The 24,747-nt window shown below is 41.4% G+C and overlaps 1 protein-coding gene across 1 annotated transcript in view; it reads right to left on the bottom strand.

The window, feature by feature from the left end:
• Positions 1-5,212: 5,212 nt before the first annotated feature.
• Positions 5,213-24,747, bottom strand: part of CDKL3 (cyclin dependent kinase like 3) — a 117,218-nt gene continuing 97,683 nt past the window's right edge. Inside the window, exon 8 of the mRNA XM_087429800.1 lies at positions 5,213-5,344. Coding sequence (XP_087285926.1) covers positions 5,312-5,344 — 33 coding nt within the window. The 3' untranslated portion in view covers positions 5,213-5,311. The remainder of the gene's footprint in view (positions 5,345-24,747) is intronic.

Raw genomic sequence — 24,747 nt, 5'->3', positions numbered from 1 at the left:
CCGAAGTGCTGTGAGCTCCTTATTGGTAGCATTAATGGAGGTATTATTTATTTTCTCTTGATGCAGATTACTTGGCTCACCACCACTACAAAATGAAGGGAAGATATAATTATATATACTTAAAACATCCTGCCAAATAATTAGATGCTATGACTTAAATTCTTAAGGAATGAGTTCTAGGAAGCTCTTATTAGCATTCAAGCAGTGAAGTAAAGCATACATGATTATAAACAATACAGAACTAAATCAGAATGTCTTTTCCTTTAGAAGAAAACTAAAATGTTTCCTTACTCTCTAGAACTCAAACTAGCTAATGGATCTGAAAATTCAGTTTGATTAATCTGGTCTAAACTAATTGGACCTGACTGTCTCAGTTCTAAAGCTGAGGAATGCTTTGAACAAAAAGTTAAAAGTAAACCAAAAAGAACGGTCTTTTTAATTTCTTGGCAAAAACCAGGGAGTGAATATAGCAAATATGCTTTGAGGAAGAATCTTTGCTTGGATGGCAAATTCAGTACACAACGAGTCTGAGTGTTGCCTATGATGTTCAAATATAGCTATAAATAAAAATCATCTGATGATGGGGGAGGGGTAGGAAGAAGACAGCCGTGAGCAAATGGCTTCATAATGGGCACTCGTAGCCAAGGTATAAAAATTGACGTTAAACATGGAGAAGGAATGAGATGTGTCTTATTTGTCAGCAATTCTCTTGGCCTTATGTTGGGTTTATTTTGTTGTTGTTCCTGCCAGTTCCCTGACTTCTAAACTTACTGAGACAGAAAGTAGAGCCACGTAGGTGAGAAATGGCTCTAGAGTCAGTGGGATGGACCTGGTTTAAATTCCGCTTCTGCAACTGCCTAGCTGTGTGAAATCTGGCAAGTTACCTAACTTTTCTGAGTCTCAGTTTTCTCATCTATAAAATGGGGATAATTGTAATAGCCAAATAATAGAGTTCTCCTGAGAATTAAATGAAATTATGAATGTAAAACACCAAACAGTATATAATAAATGTCCAGTAAGTATTAGATATTATTATTATTATTGTTGTTGTTGTTGTTATTATTATTATTTCTAAGTGGTCTCTGATCCTAAATATCCTCTAATGCCAGTTGGAGCCCATCAATACCTGCTGTGAAATACATAGTGGTCTTTGGAAATAGAATATAACTGTATCTAAAACATCATATAGACACAAAGCCATTTGATGAAGTGGGGATGGGGGAGGAAATTCAAGGAAAGAGAGGGAGAGATGGAACAAAAAGAACACCCCCTCTCTTCCCTTGCCATCAAGAAAACATTCAGAAGCCTTGTGTAGAGAGAAAGTCACTTAGGAATAAGTCCAAGAATTAATACAGTGGGTCAGTCTTATGCTCCTGTTGGCTCAGAATCTTATATCTGAAAAGGGTGACTTATCTGATAACATGCTCTTTGCACCAAGGCCTTCTATGCCCCTGAAGCCCCAAAATAAAGACCCGGTTATTTAACATCTTAGTGGCTCTACCCATGAGAAGCCTACCAGGCTCTGGCCAACTGGGCCTGCCCAACACCGGATTTCTGCACTCAAGATATGCAATGATGCTTGCAAATCATTAGTATCTATCCCTGTTCCTCTCCTTTGTGGTTGTCAGAAAAAATAAACTTATATTGCCCTTTCACCTGAAATTAGAATTTTATAGATATGGCAAAGACTTTGTGGCCAGGAACTTTGCCACAGATATAATACAGCTCTTTCTCCCAGCTATTGCAGTTTGGCTAAATAAAAAAAGAGAGAGAGAGATGACCACATCCCTTGGTAATGTCCATGATGTCCAGATACCATTCTCAGTTACAGCAGAAATGTTTTCCTCTGTTACAGAAAAAAAATCTCTGAAATGGAATGCAAAGTTTATCACTCCAGAACACTGGGTAAACCTTAGGAATACTGTCACCAACTTTGCAGCTATTAAAAATCTTACCACAGAAGTATGTTTATTGACATAGGACACTATTTTCAATATATTAAGTGAAAAAAGTACCTTATAAAACAGCATATATGATATAACCCTAATTTTATTAAATATATATTATAAATATATGCTAATAAGAGACTTTAGAAAGATACAGTGAGGTATTAACAGCAGTTGCATCTGGTGAGTGTTTTTTATTTTCTTCTTTTTACTTACTTGATTCTTCTATAATGAAAACATATTGTTTTCATAATTGTGAAAAGAAAATCTTCATAATATCTGAGTAAACATGACAAGGCACTTCTTAGAGGAATCACAGGCCCAAAGAACATGTAGCCAATAGTTCTGTTAAATAGTCCACTATGGGGGCCGGCCCAGTGGCATAGTGGTTAAGTTTGTGCACTCCGCTTTGGTGGCCTGGGGTTTTTGGGTTCAGATCCCAGGCGTGGACCTACACACAGCTCATCAAGCTATGCTGTGGTGGCGTCCCACATACAAAATAGAGGAAGATGGGCACAGATCTTAGCTCAGGGCCAATTTTCCTCAAGCAAAAAGAGGAAGATTGGCAACAGTTGTTAACTCAGGGCCAATCTTCCTTAGACACACACACACAATTCCACTATGCCCTAGAATATTACTCAAGGGCCCCCACTTTCCTCTGAAAAGAAGTCTCACCTCTCCTGTGGCCTTCTCACATGGCCTTCTCACCTAGCATTTCAATATGGCCTTTTCTCCTGCCTTCCATCTCAGTAAAAGCTCTTCCCCTCAGCTCAGCTGGCCCCCTCACTCTCCCAGACCAATGCCATACTCATCCATTCCATTCCTACTTTCACCTCTCAGCCTGTCACTGCTCAGCCTGTCACTGCTCCCCAGATAGCCCCTTGTACCTATATGAACCCTACTTGTCATTCAAGACCAGTTCAAGCCCCACACCCTCTGAAGAGTCTTCTCTGATGACTCTAGGTCTCTCTTGATTGAGAGTGCCTAGAAGACTAGCAGGAGACCCCCAGAGTCTGGTGGAACAGCACAGAGAACTGGCACCCATCAGAGCAGAAGGGTGTGAATGGAGACTTGTTGGTGAGCTCATGTGAGGTGTTCCCTAAAGACGCCCAGAACAATGCGGAGGAGAGGGGTATTTTGCAGAGGGCCAGAGGGAAAATCTATTTACATTTTATTCTTTATTTTCCAGAGTAACCACTTCACCAGTCCTCTAGCTTGACTCCAGGCAAGATTCAGAAATCAGATTCCCCAAAGCAGGTGAATTTGCAAGCATAGAAGCATCTAAGTAGTGCCTTTAAATTCATTTGCAAACACAGAAAGATAGGGCCATTCTGCTCTCCTGTCTGATGGACAGAAACAGACTTCCTCCTCACAGGAGTGTTTGTTCCCTAAGCAGTTAGAGGGAACACCAGGCAGGGAGAGCTCTCAATTACCAGGTACTTATGTACTCATCTTTAAATTCTGATTGTGGTGGATGGTAATGGAGTTGGGTCCGCAAACAAAAGAAGGAACAACGAGTGTGTGCAGAAAAGAGAAAACTGATGGGTAATTTAGTGCCTACAGGTTGATGGTTGGTTCTTAGAGGAAGGATGCTAATCAGTTTTCTCCATCTTTGGAGGAACAAGCAAGAGGAAATGAGGTTCTGTCAAGTAGCAATGATTATAAGGCCTGCATTTATTAAGCACTTACTATGTGTCAGGTACTCTTCTAAGTGCTTTACATATGTTATATCATTTATTTCTCACTACTTATGAGGCAGGTACTATTATTATCCTCATTTTACAGATGATGAAACTGAGGCACAAAGGGATTAAGTAACTTGTCTAAAGTAAAAGTAAAATAACTAGTTAGTAGAGGAGCTGAGGTTCAAATGTAGACAGTCTGGCTTCAGCGCCCAAACTCTTAACCACTGGAGAGCATTTAGCATCAGATTACAAGTGATTTTCATGAAAGGAAGATCTTGACCATTGGACCATCTGACACTTTCAATGCCAGCAATCTCCAAGGATAGAGCAATAACTGGTGTCCTTAAAGGTTGCAGCTTAGTAAGCGACCTGTGTGGTCCAGCCCACCCCATCATCCTACTCCCTAAATGCATGCATCCCATCCCCTCCTCCACTGTCTTCACCTTGTACCATACCCTCTTGCTCTCTTTCTCTGGATGTAACCTCTTTCTTTTTCTTTTCTTTCTTCCTCTCCTACTCCTCCATTTGTCCTGCCTACTGGGATAACCCATAGGCACGGTTTGGCTCCTCTTTTGGCACTCAGAATCAAAAAGCCTGCTGGTCCCTGGGCTACACCTTCCCAAGCCACTTTCTTTGGGAATGAGATCCTTCCCAATCCGTAGGCTGAGCACACACAGCCTAGGAAGCAATGAGAAGAAAACAAGACCAAACAATTCTGAAAATGAACTGCCCTGCTCTCCCCCGATGTCAGGGAATATCGGTTGCCCTGATTGGTTTGTCTTGCCTTTAAATCAAGTAAACAGCACAATGTGGACAGCACTCTCTTCCTCCCAGCAACCAGTTGTAGTGTAAGGAAAAAAGAGCTGGGCTCATTCTCACTTCTGCCACCAACACTCTGTATGATTTTGAGCACATCCTTTCCCATCAGTTTCCCCATCCAACAATGTAGAAACTGGACTATATTGGGGAGTTCTCAAATTAGGATTCATGGGTAGATTCAGGGGGATCCATCAACTCCCAAAGGATAATGTATAGGAATGTTTTTATTGAAATTTTTAATGAGATAGTTTTAGATTTGCATGCAGTTGTAAGAAATAACACAGAGAGATCCCAGTTTCCCAAGGGTAACATCTTGCAATACTATAGTACAATATCACAACTACAATATTGATATTGATACAATCCACCTATCTTATTCAGATTTCTCCAGTTTTACAGGCACTCATTTGTAAGTGTTGGGGGGTGTGTGTGTGTATTTACTACTATACAATTGGGAATTTTCTTTTGCATGTGCTTTTTTCTGGGGAAAGGTTCTTAGCTTTCATCAGATTCTCTCAAGAATCAGAGATGCAAAAAGGGGTTTGATTCCCAGCTCTGGGAATTCTAAAAGACCACATACCAATCCTCTATAGCTCTCTGATCCAACAGCAACATTTAATTATCACTTACCACATGGCAGGTATAGGGATGCATGTGGGGGAGAGGTGATGAGAAGAGATGCAGGCAAAGCAGCAAAAACCCAAAGGTGCATAAAACACAGTCCAGTGATCTTATGCTCCAGCAGGGAAAGACAGACAGTCCAACAGATAAACACATCATTTATTAAACATGTACAGAAGAGGGATGGCCTTGTTGCTTGGGGTAGCCTGGGAAGTATTTCCGCAGAAGCTGATGCTTGAGCTACATCTTGAAGGATAATCCAGAATTCTTCAGCTGAGGAGAGAACAACCAACTGTTAAATCATTCCTTCTTAAATCATATCTATTCTAGATGTTTTGAAGAAAACATGCCTACATTTGTTTGTTCTGCAACGTTAAGGTGTCAAATTCTTCAACTCCTGTGTGTTAGTGTTTAGGCCAAGGGATTTTTTCCCCCTGAGTCTACTTTCCACTGTCTTGTCCAAATTGGATACCAGATCCTGCCTGCTTAGCTTGAGAAAGGCATTTTATCTCTGGTACCTTGATCACATCAGAGCTTATATTTAAAACATGAGTGATGAGAAGAGACCGCAGCTAAGTCCCCGGCTCTGTCCCATCCCTAGGGCACCCTCCTCTTCTCCACTGAAGGCTCTGGATGCCAATCCTACAGTGGCTGGTGGAGTCAGAGCTGGCTAGAGCCGTGAGTAAAACATCTCTGCTCTCCAATCGATTCTCCAATCACCAGGATCTCCTTTTCCACAATGACTCATCAGGAACCCTCAGGGGCTAGGCACCCTGGCCCCCCCATATCTGCCCTCCCCATATTCAAGGGTTGGCTGCCTTGTGTGGGCTCTGGCTCTGACACCCCTTGGGGGCCTCTTTTCTCTGTGTGGATTGCAGGTTCCACATCAGGCTGTTCAGTTCCCAGTACTATTCTCAAGGAGATCATTCTCTCTGGTGCAGCCATCCTTGCATTAGGGAGAACAAGACCCTACTATCGGGCCTACCCTTTGAAGAGCCTCCTAGAAGCTCAATTCAAGACATGCAAGTCTTGTCCTCATGCAAGTTATTTAACCCTCTAAACCTCAGTATCTTCATCTGTAAGATGGGGATCATAATAGTACCATCCTCATAGAGTTATTTTAAACTTTAAATAAGTTAATTCATGTAAAGCTCTTAGCTCATAACAAGTACTCCATCTACATTAGCTATTATTATTAACATCTATTTTTATAATAAAATTATTTCTGATTATAAAAGAATTAATGGTCACTATAGAAAATTTGCAAACTACTGACAAGTTTAAGGAAGAAACAATCATAACATCCAGGGATGGCTGCTATAATCATTTTGATGTATAGTCTTCCCGGCTTTTTGTGTGTGTGCATATATATACTTACAGGAAATAAAAAACTGGGTTTGTATTGTGTATGTCTAGTCTATAACCTGTTTTATTCCACTGATATATCATGAGTATTTTCCCATAAACTTAAATGCTGTTAGAAAATATTTTTAAAAGACTACCTAGTTTTCAAGCATATCAATGTAACTCAATTTATGTAATTAATCCCTTAGTTTGGCACTTAGATTGTTTCCTATTTTTATATGTATAAATACCATGATAAATGTCCTTGTTCATAAATTTTTGTACGCATCTCTGTTTATTCCTTTAGATAAATGCTTAGTGGTGGACTGACTGCGCCAAAGGCTATACACCCCATTTTTGTTTTGTTTTAATGTCAGGTACACAGAATTGGATTAACCATAATCCTTGGTTCATGACACCTCTCATAATTGGTATTGGATGGCCTGTTTTTGTTAATGTAGGTGGTAATTCAGTAGTTTTAATAATGTAATCAGTACCTATGTATCCACAACCTGAAACAAAAGCTAGGACCTCAACAATAACCAGTATTTAACCATAAGGCCTTGCACCCCAGCTCCCTGTGATCCCCACCCAAGGGAACCATCCTGAATCGTATGTCATTTCCTTGCTTTTCTTTTTATGAAGTATTACTGTATCTGTATATTTTCCTAAGGAGTAATTTTTAAAAACTGTTCTTACCTTTATAAAAAGGATATCATGCTGTATGTAATCTTTCAGGACTTGTTTTTTTTACTTAATATTACTTTGCAATCATTGCATTTCACTGTAGTAATTTTGACTGGTGTAAAATACCCCACTGTGTAAATATACCATGGTTTATCATCCACTCCCCCACTGATGGGCAAGTGCATTGTTTCTAGGATTTAGCTCTTGTTCACACTGCCACTATGAACATTACTATAAATATCTCCTGTTGTACATGTACAAGAGTTTGTCTAGGGAGCCAGTTTATGCTCCCACCAGCCGTAGATGAGAGATCCTCTGGATCCACATCCTCTGGATCCACATTCTCTGGTAAACCATGGATCCATGTTGTCAGGTTGCTCTCCAGATGGTTGGATCCGTCTACTTCCCTCCAGCAATGTATGAGAATGCCAATTTCCCCAAACTCTTTCCCACCCTAGGAATCATTTAAAATTTTTGACCATTTGATAGGAAAAGATAATATCTCCCTGCTGTTTAACTTTGTGGCAAGGTACTGACTTCTCTAAAAGCTGAGAGAGAAAGAGTTTTGCTCAGAGAATTGTTCTCAGTCTGATAACTTCGGTGACATTTCTGGGACTGATTCCCCAGGGGCTCAGCTGCTTTCCCATGTCCTAAAAGAGGTGATATGGTTGAAGGAGGCAGTGAGGGGGGCCAGGATGGGAAACAAGCCCAACTCATCACAGTGTAAGCTTGTCTCCTGGTTCCAGCCCCTGCAAGTGTCAGATCACTCCTTCTCCTTGATGAAGCAGGCATTCTCTCTCCCCTACCCTAGAAAAGCCAGTATAATGCTACCCTTTGTTATTTGAATTGATAAATTTAAACCTCTTTCCCTGCTCTGCAGTAAAGGAACTTTCTATTTTGGGCTTAGTCACATAGATAAAACCAAGCAGAGAGCAGCAGGCTGCAGCATGAGTTAATAGTCTTTCTTCAAGGGAGAGAACCTACAAGCAAATAGAAGGACCTTCCAAAAGACATTGTCTGCATAGCAACATGCAGCCTATTTGCCTGTCTTTCTGCTGACAGATATGTTTCAAGGTTCAAAATTGAACACTACCTAACCTTCAGAGTAAGCTGATGAATTAATCCTGAACAATCAGGTTTCTTAATTCAAATCAATTCATCAGGAATTTATGGATGCCCTTCTGTGTACCTAGTGCTGGACTAGGTATTGTCAGGGAAGACAATTCTATCTTGAAGGGGAATTCTAGCCACCAAAAATTATACTGACTTGAGGAGTGTCTAAAATATTTGCCTAAGAATATGCTTTCCTCTGCTAGTCCATTTCTTTGCCTGAAGTCTCAAGAAGCCTCCAGGAATGATTAGGCACATGTGTGTGGTGATGGACTGTAATTAGTATTTGGGTGCTGAACATGATGTAATCTATGCAGAAATAGAAGTAGAATGATGTACACCTGAAATTTACACAATGTTATAAACCAATGTTACTGCAATAAAAAAAAAAAAGCCTCCAGGAGTACATAAAGGTCATGTTTATAAGAGGAGCAATCTATTTAAACCATTGGCACCTGTTAGCACATACCTACGGCCTGGAAGAATGGGACAGAGAACAAGTAAGTCACTCTACCCTCTCTTTTGTCAAACTTTTTATTATGGGAAGTTTCAAATATGCACAAAAGTAGAGATAATAATATAATAAACCTCCATGTACCTATCACCTGGCTTCAACAATTATCAACATATGGCAATCTCATTTTATCTGTATCCCATCCTTCCCTCATCTCCATTTTAAACCCAATTTAAAGCATATCACAGATACTTTCATATTTAAATACTTCTGTATGTATCTGTAAGAAATAAGGACTCTTTTTTCAATAACCACTATATCACATCTTAAAAAGTAACAATAATTCCTTAATATCATCTAATATCCAGTCAGAAGTCAAATTGCCCTGATTTTCCTAAGCGTCTTTCTGTAATGGTTTATTCTAATCAGGAGCCAAACAATGTCATTTGTACTTGTTGATAAATCTCTTCTGTCTCTTTTAGTTTATAATTTAAAATTTTTTAAATTTATAACAGTTTCTCCTCCTTTTTTTATTGCTCTACTTTTTGGTGGTGTTGAGGATAATGGGTCTTTTAGTTACTATTGCTGTGTAACAAACTACCCCACTAAGTGGCATAAAACAAGCCCCACTTTATTATGTTCATGGATTCCATGTGTCAGGAACTCAAAAAGGGCATAGTGGGGATGGCTTCTCTCTCATCGAATGTGTCTGGGGCCTCAGCTGAGAAGATTCAAAGTCTGTGATGACTTCACAGCTGGGAGCTACACGCATCTAAGACTTGTTTACTTACATGTCTGGTGCCTGGAGCACTCAAAAACTAGGACTGCTGAACAGAGCAGCTACACACGGCCTCTCCACGGCTTCCTCACGGCATGGCGGTCTCAGGATAGTCAGACTTCTTACACAGCAGCTTAGGGCTCCAAGCACAAGTGTTCTAGCTAACAAGGTGGATGCTATATCACTTTTTATGACCTAACCTCAGATATTATATTGTCATTTTTGCTGTGTTCTGTTGGTTGCAAGCAATTCACAAGCTCACCCAGACTCAAGGAGAATGGAATCAGACTCTGCCTTTACACGGGCAGGGGCAAAGTTTCAGAAGAGCATTTGGGATGGGAGATAACTGTTGTTCCACTTGGTGACTGGGATGGTCAGTCAAGCCTGCCTTTCCTACAGCACCCAGGAAAGACACTGCAAACAATGGAAACCCGGTGGAAGAGAGAAAGGGAGGAGTTTATTTGTTTGCAGGGCCACATCCTACAGTTGTGTTGATTGTGCCCTGAACGATCAAGGGGGTGAGTGGGGCTGAAACTCAGCTCCACTTGCCACACCTGTCCCTGACTGTGGGGCTGAGTCGCCAGGAGGAAGAGGCACCTTTTCTAATACACATAAGATTCCATATGGGGAAGAGGTGTCCCTGAATGGATGGTAAAAAGTCATTCAATCTAACTTACACTTATTGAACACATGCTACTTTAAGAGAATATTAAGTCTTTTTTTGGTTTAAGCTGCACACACAGTTGGCCAAGAAATATCTCAAAATGGTGCTTAGTTAACTTAAATATACTTCTAAAATGGTGCAAGTTTTTAGCACCAGGTACTTTTTGATTGCATTGGTCTAGAGTGTTCTAGATATATCTTTAGAGAAGCCAAGACACTGTGTCTCAATGACAAAGGGCCTAGTCTGACCCATCTGCTGCCAGTCTCGGCTAAATGCAAAAAGTTGACGCAGGATTTATAGGAAACCAGGCCAATCAGAATTGAGGGTTTTCTTTTCTTCTTTGCAGTCCCTATTCTTCATTAACACCCCAGGGAAGCGAATGCTTTCATTTCTGTTTATGACCATCAGGAAAATAAAATAACATAGATAAGGCAAGATAATCTCCAAGGATTTTAAGGACCAGGATAGCATCAGACATCTTTGAGTCTGATAAGGGCAAGCATGTTATAAGGCAGCTCACACAAGTCTAGATATAAATCTCTGTCAATGAGATTATTAAAGAGCTGTGATCATGCTGATCAAGACATCTTGGTGGTCAACAGCTGGGGTGAGGAAAGCCTCAAATGGCAAGGCCCAGGGCACTTAACATTTTCTTTTATATTATTAGGCCTGAGGTGTAGAGTGTTAAATTTTTTGTGTGTGTGTGAGGAGGACTAGCCCTGAGCTAATATCCGATGCCAATCCTCCCCTTTTTTTTCTTGAGGAAGAGTAGCCCTGGGCTAACATCCATGCCCATCTTCCTCTACTTTATATGGGACGCCGCTGCAGCATGTCTTACTTAGTGGTGCATTGGTGTGCACCCGGGATCCGAGCCTGCGAACCCCAGGCCGCCGCAGCAGAGCACGCGCACTTAACCGCTTGTGCCACTGCGCCGGCCCCTAGAGTGTTAAATTAATCACACTTTTCAGTTCATGGCACATTATACTATAATTGGTCCATACAAGGACACTCTTGTTTTATGCAAGCATGCATGTATTTCCTCCTATTCCCACTCCTCACTCCTATCCTTCCCACCCGCAAAAAACCATTCTACTACATTTCATTATATTTTTTGGCTTGTATGTGTTCATGTGGAGCGTATGTTGTTGTTTGGTTTGCATCAACAGCATTGTGTTATAGATCTCATTCTGTCCTACTTTTTCACTCCACATTTTGTTTTTAAGACCTATCCATGTTGCTATGTGCACATCCAGCCCATCATTCCTGACTGCTGCATAGTAGTCCACTATGTGCACCCACCACATTTGGCCTTTCTGCTCCCCAATAATGGGGACCTCTGGTGCCTCCAACTTTCCACTACCCAAAACAATGCTGCCATGAGCAGCCTCATGCATGACCCATTTTGGACTTTCGTGGCAATCTCTTTGGACAACTTCTCGCCCATATGGTGTCTTTATGTGCATTAGAAAAGGCAACTCTTCTGCCTGGAGGAAACAGTCCCACAGTGAAGCACAAGGCTTGCCAAGGTGGAGCTCAGGCTGGGTTTCAGCCCCTACTCACCCCCTCAGTTGGAACCTTGCTCAGGGCACAATCTGCACAACTGTAGGAGGTGGCCCTGCCAACAAACATCCCCCCATCCTCACTTCAAACCGGTTTCCACTGTTTTTAATATCACTCCTGGTTGGTGCAGTAAAAGGCACGGTGTCAATCAACCACAGAAATCTCATCATAGGATATACATATACTTATTTGACCAAGTAGTGCCACACTGCTCGAGCACTTTATACTTGGGCTGACACAGTCCGTGTGAGCACCATGTGTTGGTTATGAACTCCACAAGATCTGGGGAGTCAGGCATGGCTATAACATGGCCTGAGGACAAGGCAAAGGGCCTAGGCACTTAACTCGTTCACTTTGTCTTGGAGATGGCAGAGAAACATCTTTTCCCTTAATGCTGCTGTCACAGGACACAGGTAAATTGGCTGGCCTTATATCCACAAGGCAGCAGCTCTGAGCGGCTTTGCCACAAATGGTGGACATCTGGCCCTGAGCCATCCTCCCTTTGCCCCTTGGTGAGCATCCTGTGACAAACAAATACAAGAACTGACAATCCTCACTCAAGGTCACCTGGACAGGCTTGGATTCAACCATCTAGGAAAGCTCCTTTAAATAGTTCAGATTTAAAATCCATCAGAAATTCTTAGTGACCATTCAGATACATCTAAACCTTCTTAAAATAACTATGTGTAGGAGGTAAGTGAAACACCTAAGTTATAAAGAAAGCTGTTATTTTCATGCTGTTTTCTCAGCTGTCAAATGAGGATAATCACTACAAGAACTTTTATAAGGAGACAGAAGACTTAATTTATGATCTTTCAGGAAAAAAACCAGAAGAATTTTCATGGAAGAAAGAGGATCCCAGAAATCAAACTATTACTAAGCTTCTGGATTGTGCTTGTGAACTTAGAACTACACTTCAGTACTTATAATAGGCCTGGATAACAGCCAATCATGCAAGGATGTGAGCCACACTGAATACCATATTCATTATCATTATTATGTACAACTGTCAATAAGCAAGGAGGTAGGCTTTGAAATAATGCAGAGGAACAAAAGTACAAACCAGTTGTGGGCATTAACAAACATGAGGGTCTGGAAAATATCAACCATTAGTGGGCCTGTGACATAAAAACCATAACATAAGCTTGGCATTCAGAAAAAAGATTACAAGTTAAAACCTGGAGATGGCTGCCACATGATAAGAAAGATCCAGTGAGTCACAAATGGCTTGGCTGGTTCACCCAGGACAAGGAATCCACCATGCAGTGGGACCTGACTTACCCTTTTCAAATGACTCCAGCATGGCTTCATCCCCTTCCATCCCTCACACCAGAAATACATTGCCCCCTCAGGGTCCTCAAGCCTCCTGTTTCCACGGTGTGTCTTGGTTAGATCCTCATCCCTATATCCTAGGAGTCACTAACTCACATCATTGGCTTGTTGATGTTCCCTTTAAAAAGGTCTGAGGTGGCTTCTAATCCATGTTAATCCAGAGTCAGCATCTCTACCTCCTGGGTCAGACCAGGCTCTTGTTCTTTTATCATTAAGAGGATGGAGACCAAAAGTAGATTTTAAATGTTCTCACCACAAAAAAGAAATGGTAATTATGTGACATGATGCAGGTGTTAGCTAACTCTATGGTGGTAATCATTTTGCAATACATAAGTGTAACAAATCAACACATTGTATACCTTAAACATATACAGTGTTATATGTCAGTTGTATCTCAATAAAACTGGGGGTGGGGGTTGCGGAGGGGTGGGGGGAGAATGATGGAGACCAGAATTGGCTCCTGTAGCTCACTGCAAAGTCTCAGGTTGGATTTGGATTCTCAGGCTATTCTTCCTACCCTCTTTCCTACTTGATTCCAAGTCTAAGGTATGCCATGTTTGTGAATTTATGTGTTTATTGGACTTAAAAGTGTCTTGCTTCTGAGAGGCTCAAAGCTTGTAAAATAATTTCAAGGAGTAGATACTTAATAATGATCAAGAAATTACTGTGTCACTAGGTGAATAATCAAGAAGAAACGGGCCCAAACAAAGGCAAGGGAGATTTGAGTCGGCTCCTAATGAAGTATTGGACAAAAGAGGAAACATAGGCTGGACTAGGCCATGGGCAGCAGGATGAGAACTTCATTTCATTCCAGAGCCCTTTGAAGAACAGACAGAGCAGGAGACTTTGCAGAGTCTGGACGTGAGGCATGCTTGCCTGCAAGCAGGGAAAGGCCAAGGTTCCTTTTAGATCTGGTAACACTTCAGCAGAGCAGCTAGATGATCTAGCAAGCTGATTTTTTATTAACAACTGAACAAGAACCTATTCCTAGAGGAAAAAGGAGGGCTGAGAGCCTGCCTAGGATTCCAAGAGCTCAGATTACCTGCTCTGTCTGCCCTCCTGAGCCCCGGGAGCATGGGCCTCTTCACTACTCATTTTCTTAACCACTTTTAAGGGGCCAAGAGAAGGGGAATCTTAAATGGTAATGTCCACTTAGTGGAAGAACCTTTCAAATAGTCAAATAAATCTTACCTGTTGTATCAAAGCCACATTTGCCAATTATCCATGCAGAACTACTATAAAAGGTTTCTCCTAAAGAAAACTTCCCAGAGGTATTGAACAATGCCAGACAGAGAAGACAGGAGATCACTGCAGTTCCTGGTGCGCAACTCAGAGTGCACAGGTGAACAGTACATCCCAACAACTAGCAGCTCCCCAGCCCTTCTCAGCTGAGGCCCAGCACATGCATGAGAAAGTTTCCCTCTGTTGCCTCAGCCAATAGCTAGGGAATCCTAGCTATGCATACCAGGCTCCTTAAGCAACAATGAATCTGCTTTACTTCCTCCTTTATTTCCTAACCAAGAGTGTAGTTCCAGTTTCAGTGTGGAGGCCAGAAAGGGCTGACGACATCACCTCTTCCCTACAGTGGTTCACTTAGCCATCTTAGCAGGTTGCTTAAGAGGTAAGCCACCCTCCCTAAACTTCCTTTTGAAAGCCAAAGCTAGATATTATAGTTCTTAAACGGGGCACTTGACATATCCCTTGATTCCTATCAGACTAAAATTTTCGGAACAAACCTCCAAAGTACATCTCTAGGACACGGGTGGAGGTGAGGAGTTGGCCAGTAGTACTGAGACCTGGCTTCTAGTATGATCCCTGCTGCATAGCTGTATGACCTGGAGGAAGTCCTTGCATAGTCAGGGCCTTTGGATGACCTTTAAAATGACCTTTCTCAGCAATGAAATTTTCTAGAACTCTCTGCTAAAAGAGGAAAAGGGGCTGGAGTTGCCGCAGAAGACTTCTGGCAGCAATTTCACCTACTCAGAAGAATTAGAGCTGTGTTGCAGCCACACTACTAAGACACAGACTTAGGGTTGTGGGCACAGCCACCTGAGGACAGGTCCATGGTCCCCACCACTTGGGAATGAATTTTGGAACAACCAAGGGGCCATTGGAGAACATGGCTACCATTCTCATCCCTGTTTCCTTCCTTTTTCCCTCCTCTCCCTTCTCCACCCTGAGACGAGATTATTTCTGTTTTATAGGAAGAAAAAGTATGATGTATTCCCCCTAGCTTCAGAGAGAATCACTATTGGTGACTGAACTGAACTCAGATGTTTCTGACACATAAACCAACATTTAGAGAATCAGCGTCCCTTTGCAAGCCTTTTGAAAAAGATTGGCTTACACTGTTTGATCTCCTATCTTATCTTAAGATTTTATTTTATCATTCTTGAGAAATCATAGTCCTCAGGGCCCTGGAGTGAAGATCTGGTTACATGGGAAGTCCTGCCATGATGAGATTTCTAATCTAATGGAAGAGACAAGCCAGAGGTGAGAAAGCTCTAAGGAATACAGCTAAAAGGCCCAGGCAAATGCATAGGAAACTAATCATAGCTCTACAGAGTTAGTGTAGGCTTGGAGACAGTGATAGATTGAACAGTGTTCTGTGCATTAAGAAGAGAAATCATTGGGCATGCACATTTTTCTAGAAATAATTCATCAGTATTTCTCCTTTTTCACTGCAATATTCAACCCCAAATCTAAACATTGCTAATTCTACCCTCCACCTAAAAAATGATCATTTCAAAATTATGTATAATTTCAAACATATACGAAAGCAGACCTTTTGTAAAGCTAATAATTATTCACTAATTTATATAGTGAATAGTATAATGATCCCCCATGCACCCATTATCTAGCTTCAAAAATCTTCAACTCATGGCCATTATTATTCTATCCGCACCCTCACCGACATCCCCCATCCTGTGCTATTTTGAAGCAAATCCTAGGCATCATATAATTTTATCTATAAATACTCAATATGTATCTCTAAAAGATAAAAACTCATTTTTAACATAATCACTCCCATACTTGAAAATAATAATTCTATAATATCCAGGTGATCACGTTTTAGGCAGCAAATGAAAAATGTTGATCACTGGAGAGATGTGAAATACCCACTCCCACAGCTCTGTAGTTAAATGGGATATGTTTCTAGCTGTGCTGTTAAGACCTCGGAAAGTGGGTGATGAGATCTCACCGTCAACCTAATTTTTATTATTTGTTTATTTGAAACGTCAGTGTGGGGAATTACAGGACGAAATCCCCCTGAAGGGAAAATTAGAGAGCCTGCCTCCTCATGAGCGATTCCCTTTGGACAAACGGAGACTCCACGCAATTAGCCAACGTCATGGTATCACTTGTTGCCTCAGAGCTACACACACAGCTCAGGAATGTGAGCGAGCACTGTGGGCGAGGCAATTACTTGTAGATTAAGAGCACAGTCCAGAAGCAGTAGTCTATGAGAGTTTTCCAGTGTTTAAATCTGTCGGTTTCTGTTTCTTTAGAAATATGTTAGGAATTTATTGGACATGTACGTAGTAACATTTAGTGGCATTCATAAGGGTTAGAAGAGAAAGTAGAGACGTGAAAAAAGAGTTTTCGTTTTAAGAGATATATATACATATTCCCTATATTCTTTTGTAATGATTGATTGACAAATGATCCTTTAAGAATGTCACATGAACATAAGTTGGTGTATGCAGTTTGCAAAGATTTATGTGCAAAAATTCTCTAAACCAAATTCTACTTTAAAAGCTTTCAATTAGAGCACATTTTGTAAAGCTAATAATTATTCCCTAATTTATGTTCTTTGTGAATCTAGATTTTTGGACATGTTTTTGCTTTTCTTAAAGTGAAACAATCCCAGCTAGGCTTGCAGGAGGAAATCACATATTCTTGGGGCTATACATGCCTTTTCACTCCAGCACCACTACTGCAATAGCCACCTAACTGGTTTTTATGCCTCTCATCTCACACCTTTGCACTGAGTTGTCTTCCTAAAGCACATATCTAGTCCTGCCACTTCACTAATGGGCATTTAGTCTTCCATTACCTTCCAAAAATCCCCGATTCCTTAGTATGGCATTCCAAGTTCTCTGAGATCTGTCCCTGACTTACTGGAACAATTTTATTTCCCACTGCTCTCCACCTTCCACATACTCTATTCTCTAGCCACATCAACCAGCAAATGTAGAACATCGTCTATGTTTTTCCAAACACTGAACCACTGAATTAACTTCCTAGAATAAGGGACAGTATAGCCCAGTATTTAAGAGCACACCCTTCACATCAGACTGGATTGAATCCTGGCTCTGTCACCTATCAGCTGTGTAACTTTGATAAATCACTTAATCTACCTGAGCCACAAAATTCTTCAACTCTAAAATGGGGATAATGATAGTACCTTTCTCACTGAGTTGCTGAGAAGATTCGGTTGGATTAAGCATGCAAAGTGCTTAGCGCAGTGCCTGGCAGATAATGAACATCCAATATATGATAGCTCTTATTTCAATCTATTAAGTCAATCTATCTGTCAAGAGACACCAACCCTCGACGTTAAGTTCCCCCCAGCTGAAAGCCATCTCTCTCTCCTCTAGGATCCCACAGACCACTCACACCTCTTTCTCAGCACTAACTACTTTCTGCCTTGTATTCTTATTATTATTTAGATACACATCTTCTCTGCTCTACTTTACTTAATCCCTGTCATGTACTAAGTGCCCTGGGGAATAGAAGATGAAGAAAACTTGGTTCTTTGACATACAAGTACTCACAATCTAGTTAGGAATCAGACATTGGCAACTCAAATACAATTCACCAATGTTTGTTGAATAAAGCTGTGGCTCATTATTATGATGATGATATTCTCTTTCCCTGAGGTTCTCTTTTACAGAAGAATCTCAAAGTATGGGCTAGATTTTTTTGTGTGTGTGTGAGGAAGATCAGCCCTGAGCTAACATCCATGCCAATCCTCCTCTTTTTGCTGAGGAAGACCAGCCCTGAGCTAACATCTATTGCCAGTCCTCCTCCTTTTTTTTTTCCCGTTTTCTCCCCAAAGCCCCAGTAGGTAGCCGTATGTTGTAGTTGCATATCCTGCTAGTTGCTGTATGTGGGACACCGCCTCAGCATGGCCGGACAAGCGGTGCGTCGGTGCGCGCCTGGATCCGAACCTGGGCACCAGTAGCAGAGCGCGTGCACTTAACCGCTAAGCCACAGGCCGGCCCCTGAGCTAGATTTTTAAAAACAACTTTATTGAGTTATAATTCACATACCATACAATTCACTCATTTAAAGTGTACGGTTAAAGGCTTTCAGTATATTCATAGTTTTGCAACCATCATCACAATCAATTGTAGAACATTCTCATAACTCTAAAAGGAAACTCTCACCCCTTAGCTGTCACCCCTCCCGCCCCCCCGCCAATTTCCCCATTTCACACACTCCCCCCAGCCCTAGGCACCCACTGATCTACTTTCTGTCTCTAATGAACCCCTCCAATGAAGGGACCAGTCAGTGGATATGAGAGCCCAAGTGGACACTAGACACTTATCTTTGATGGTTGGAGCTGTTAGACTTTACAGTATCTGCTGGAAAAGTCTAAACCTTCTAAGTATGACTGATTAGAAGAATGAATCTCATCAAAAGTAATAACAAGCTGAAAACAGCTACAAATTCAGTACGTGGAAAAGAACTCTTCAGCCATTATCAATTGTGTGCATCAACCATTTGAGGTCAGCCCTGACCTACTCTACTCCACCTCTTTGTATAAAAGATGTTTAAAAGAATAAAATCTACAATAAATTGCGTATAGTTAAAGGAACTGTGCACTGTTCACCATGCAAAATCCCATTTTGGGCATTCTATGTATAGGGACTTTGCTAGGATACATCAAACGGCTCTACTTTCAAGGATCTCATAGCACAGAAGAGGAGGATGGATGTATATAAACAAATAAGTGCAAAATAATGTCAAAATATCCTGGGTACAGCATAGAGGGGACTCACGAGGACAGCCGGTTTTGCCTGGGGACACTGGTGGGGAATGCGGATGTCAGAAACAGCTTATAAAGGAGGTCACCCCAGAGATTAGCTAAGCATTAGTAATTCTTGGGAAATGGGAGACGGGAATTTAGGTAGAGGGACCAGCATGTTCAAAAACATGCAGGTAGGAAGCATCCGAGACCCTTTGGACATGAGCAGATAAGGCAGTAGGGTGATCATAGGAAAGGCAGCGAGGAGGATGCTGAGGGCAGGCAGCCACTGTGTGAAAGGTACTATGTGAGATCCTAAGAGGTTGCACTTTACTCACCGTGTTAGTTTCCTGTGGCTGCTGCAACCAAGTACCACAAGCTAGGCAGCTTAGAACAATAGAAATTTATTATCTCACAGCTCTAGAGGCTAGAATTCCAAATCAAGGTGTCCAGAGGGCCATGCTCCCCCTGAAACCTGTAGGGGAAGGATTATCCTTCCCTCTTCCAGCACTGGTAGCCCCAGAAGTTCCTTGGATTGTGGCAGCATAATTCCAATCTCTGCCTCCACCTTCAAAAGGTGTTCTCCCTGTGTTTCTTTACATTATCTTCCCTCCATGCATGTCTGCCTCCGTGTCCAAATTTTGCCTTTTTATAAGGACACCAGTCATATTGGATTAGGGCCCACCCTTATGACCTCATCTTAAGTTGATTACCTCTGTAAAGACCCTATTTCCACATGAGGTCACATTCTGAGGTACTGGGGTTGGAACTTCCACATATATATATTTTAGGGGACAAAATTTAACCCTTAACACCCACCATAGCATTAGGATGTTATTGAAAGTATGAGCAAGAATTTTTTTTTAAATTTTATTTATTTTTTTCCCCCAAAGCCCCAGTAGATAGTTGTATGTCATAGCTGCACATCCTTCTAGTTGCTGTATGTGGGACGCGGACTCAGCATGGCCGGAGAAGCGGTGGGTCGGTGCATGCCCGGGATCCGAACCCGGGCCGCCAGCAGCGGAGCGCACGCACTTAACGGCTAAGCCACAGGGCCGGCCCTTCTTTGGGTATTTGTAATTCAAGGGCAGAAAAGATGGTGAAGGCTGCATGTCTATGCTGCATCCTCTAACCCTGGCTATAGATAGTCAAGACCATGAGGTCAGTGACTACCATTGGGTTTCAGCCGCAGGAAGCCGGCAGTCCTAACTGCTGACAGAGTCCTCTGTCTTGTACTAAATGATAATTTAAGTCAGTGCCGGGTTCTCAGTGTCAACAAGACTTCAAATGAGACTGCTCAAGTTCCTGCCTCACCCAAATACCAGAAGATGACACCTACAATGCCTACTACAGCAGAAAACAATGCAGCTGGACAGCATATTTGGACCATGTGAACTGGGCATGTATCATCAAGATGGCTCCTCACGAAATAATTGTTCTGGCTGCCAAAGCAAGAAGAGTGGCTTATTCTCCCGGGCAGAGCTAACCAGCCCTTTTCTCCCGCGGCCCTCCACTCCAGGATGGCTGCGTACTATCACCTTGTGGCAGGGCCAGGCTGGTTTCCTCATTCTATCTCAAGTTCTAGCTCTGTGAGTAACCATGGAAGAGGAAGCTTTATTTAACTAGTGACAGTTTCGTGTTCCTGAAAACATATTCAAAAGTCAAATGTATGGTGAAACAATGTATGGTAAATGTTTTCACGACAGTTCATTCCCAGAAAGCTAAAATCATTATAAAGTCCGTAATTACACCTCACATTTTAATCATGGTATCAAACAATATATTTCCAGCATTTGTAGATATTCCTTTTTTTTCTTTTTTTCACACCTGAATATGTCATCTGGCATGTGACTAAGAGTTCAGATGAGGCTAAAGATTCATCGCTCTTAGAACCCCTAAGGAGCTGATATTTGTCTTAACAGCATCACATTCATGAGAGTGATGCTTGTAATCACTAGCATCAGCAGCCTCATTTTTCTACTTTGTATAATTTTTATTTTTACCAAAAAAGGAGTAAAATATTCAAATTGTCACATAAGCACTAATCTGCCAACAATGGGAGCAGCACTTTCAAGACTGCAGCATGGACCTGGCAGAGGATGCCACACTGCAATAGTCCAAATAATGGATGAGAGCCTGAATATAATTCAGGGGGACTAAGGAGAAGCTGTATGCACAGTGAGTACAAAAGCAAAATGTGTGAGAGACAAGGGCTCTTATTCTATTAAAACTACCTTTGTATAGCACCTGATGGATTACGGTCCACTTCCATGTACATGATCTCAGTTAGTCATCACCTCACTCTTACGTCTCATCCCACACCCTTCTTCAGTTTCAGGGAAGAACAAGGATGGTAAGATGATGGAAATCAGTATTTGCTTATCATGAATTATCAGTAAACAAAGAAGTATTATTTGTGTCTTACTTGATATGGTAAATATTGAGTAACCGCATAACCATCTAACGTGGTGTTAAGAAGAAAGATATGTTACAGGAGTTCTTTACACAAGGTCTATAAAAAGGACAAAAAACAACATTATTACAGAAGTAAATGATTATCAGTGATGTACAAACCAGGCATCTGTGGAAATGGCTGCTGGTTTCCACAAGCCACCAGAAGTCTAGATTCTCAGCCCATCAATGGAGTGAGCAAGTTACCCTTCACTCAGAGTGAGATCTTCAGCCCCACACATGTTCAACAGAACTTCATTCAATGCCTTGCACAGGGTAGCCCATCAGCAATTTTTAAAAAAATTAAAACAGAGGCTTGATTCAAACATAATTTAAAAATATGAGAAATACTCAATGGAAATTTGAAAACTGGATATTTGAAGATATTAAGAAACTGTTAGTAACTGTTATAAAGATAAGTAATTATACCTTTATAAAAAGAGGCCTTAGCTTTTGGAGATACATATTGAAATACTTAGGGAAGAATTATATGATGTCTGGGATTTGCTCCAAAATAATACAAGAGGGAAGAAAATGAGTGCTGATATTTCTGCGAGAAATTCAGCCCTGAAAGGGAAAAACAACAGCCAAACCTCTGTCATTGTTCAAAGGGATATTTCCCCAAATGATAACTTAGAAAAACTGACTAGAGAAGCCCAACAATTGGCCTCAGAAAAGGAAAAACAAGATAGAAAATTCAACAATTCTTCGTTTGATAAAAAGAGAAAGCTCTGGTTAGGAACAAACAACAACCCAGTCCTACTAGAGACTCTAAAATTCCCACTTCTAACCATTGCACATGCATTAAACCATTGGTCTACTGACAAAATGATAGCATTCATAAATCAATATTGGTGGGGAAAATTAACAAGGCCACAAAAAATACCTACCTCACTTGTCCCACTTGTCCAAAATACAATCCAGGGACGCCTGTTTGTACTGCTCCTGGACATTTTTTTTTACCTTTTTTTATTGTAAAATTTTTGTTGTACATTATTGTTTGTCAGTTACCATATAAGTGCATCCCTCCACCCCTTGTGCCCACCCCTCACCCCCCTAGTCCCTGGTAACCACCAAACAGTTCTCTCTGTCCGTGTGTTGGTTTATCTTCCACATATGAGTGAAATCATGCAGTGTTTGTCTTTCTCTTTCTGGCTTATTTCACTTAACATAATACCTCCAGGTCCATCCATGTTGTTGCAAATGGGACGATTTTGTCTTTTTTTATGGCTGAGTAGTATTCCATAGTATATATATACCACATCTTCTTTATCCAGTCATCAGTCGAGGGACACTTGGGTTGCTTCCATGCCTTGGCTGTAGTGAATAATGCTGAGATGAACATAGGGGTGCATAAGCCTCTTTGGATTGTTGATTTCAGGTTCGTTGGTTAGATACCCAGTAGTGGGATAGCTGGATCATAAGGTATTTCTATTTTTAATTTTTTGAGGAATCTCCATACTGTTTTCCATAGAGGCTGCACCAGTTTGCATTGCCACCAGCAGTGGATTAGGGTTCCCATTTCTCCACAGCCTCTCCAGCATTTGTTGCTTTTTGTCTTGGTGATTATAGCCATTCTAATAGGTGTAAGATGATATCTTAGTGTGGTTTTGATTTGCCTTTCCCTGATGATTAGTGATGTTGAGCATCTTTTCATGTGCCTATTGGCCATCTGTATATCTTCTTTGGAGAAGTGTCTGTTCATTTCTTCTGCCCATTTTTTGATTGGGTTGTTTGGTTTTTTGTTATTCAGTTGTGTGAGTTCTTTATATATTATGGAGATTAATCCCTTGTCAGATATATGGTTTGCAAATATTTTTTCCCAGCTGGTGGGTTCCCTATTCATTTTGATCCTGGTTTCATTTGCCTTGTAGAAGCTCTTTAATCTGATGAAGTCCCACTTGTTTATTTTTTCTTTTGTTTCCCTTGTTTGAGTAGACATGGAATTTAAAAAGATCCCTTTACGGCTGATGACGAGTAGTGTACTACCTATATTTTCCTCCAGGAGTTTTATAGTTTCAGGTCTCACCTTCAGGTCTTTGATCCATTTTGAGTTAATTTTTGTGTATGGTGAAAGAAGATGGTCTACTTTCATTCTTTTGCAAGTGGCTGTCCAGTTTTCCCAGCACCATTTATTGAAGAGACTTTCCTTTCTCCACTGTATGTTGCTCCTGGACATTTTTAACTGCCTAATGGACCATTTGAGGTTTGGCAAATGGATTTCATGCAGTTGCTCCCATCTCATGGATATAAATATGCTTTAGTCATGGTCTGTATGTTTTCTCACTGGACTGAAGCCTTCTCTTACAGATAGGCTACTGCCTCTTCTGTGTCTAAAGTCCTTTTGGAAAAGATTATCCCTACCTGGGGAACTCCTCTCAAACTTCATAGTGATCAAGGAACCCACTTCGACAAGTCTGCGCTGTTGGGCGGGTTTTACAACACTTTCACTGAGCTTACCGCCCTCAATCCTCTGGTTCAGTCAAACACACTGATGGCATTATTAAGACTCAATTGGCAAAATCTGTAGAGACTCTCCAACTACCTTGGCCAAAAGAATTGCCATTGGTCCTTCTAAATCTCAGATCCACCCCCTTTGGAACTCATAAACTCTCACCCTTTGAGATAGTCACAGGACACCCAACGCACTTGGCTCCTGCCTCTTTTGACCACAGCTGATAAAAGGAGTGCAAATTGCAAAGACCTAATTGCTTCTATTAAAATAATCATGTTTTGGGCCGGCCCTGTGGCTTGGTGGTTAAGTGCGCGCGCTGCGATGCTGGTGGCCCGGGTTCGGATCCCGGGTGCGCATCGAGGCACCACTTCTCCGTCCATCATGAGGCCGAGTCCCACATACAGCAACTGGAAGGATGTGCAGCTATGACATACAACTATCTGCTGGGGCTTTGGGGGGAAAAAATAAAAATAAATAAAATCTTTAAAAAAAAAAAAATAAATAATCATGTTTTGGTAGAGAAATCTTTTCACAGTGTGTTCCAGGGAGACGAAGACCTTAAGCATCGCACCTTGCAACCTAGAGATTTCATCTACGGGAAAAGACACCTCCAGGACTCTCTTCAACCTCACTGGAAACTCCTATCAGGTACTGTTAACTAACTCTCATGCCGCAAAACTCCAGAAGAGACTCTTGGATTCACATGACACAACTAAAGAAAGCACCAAACCCTGACTGGACCTGCACGTCATCTGGTGACTTAAAAGTAAAGATTTCCCAGAATTGAAGCAGATGACATCTGATGAGACAGCTTTCCCAAGATCTTTGGACAGGCCTGTTGGAAGTTTGCCAAACCTTTGATGATGA

Source organism: Ceratotherium simum, chromosome 4, assembly GCF_057802395.1.
Source record: "Ceratotherium simum simum isolate JZ-2026a chromosome 4, ASM5780239v1, whole genome shotgun sequence".
In the NCBI taxonomy this organism is placed as follows: domain Eukaryota; kingdom Metazoa; phylum Chordata; class Mammalia; order Perissodactyla; family Rhinocerotidae; genus Ceratotherium; species Ceratotherium simum.
This window is presented reverse-complemented; position numbering and strand designations above follow the sequence as displayed.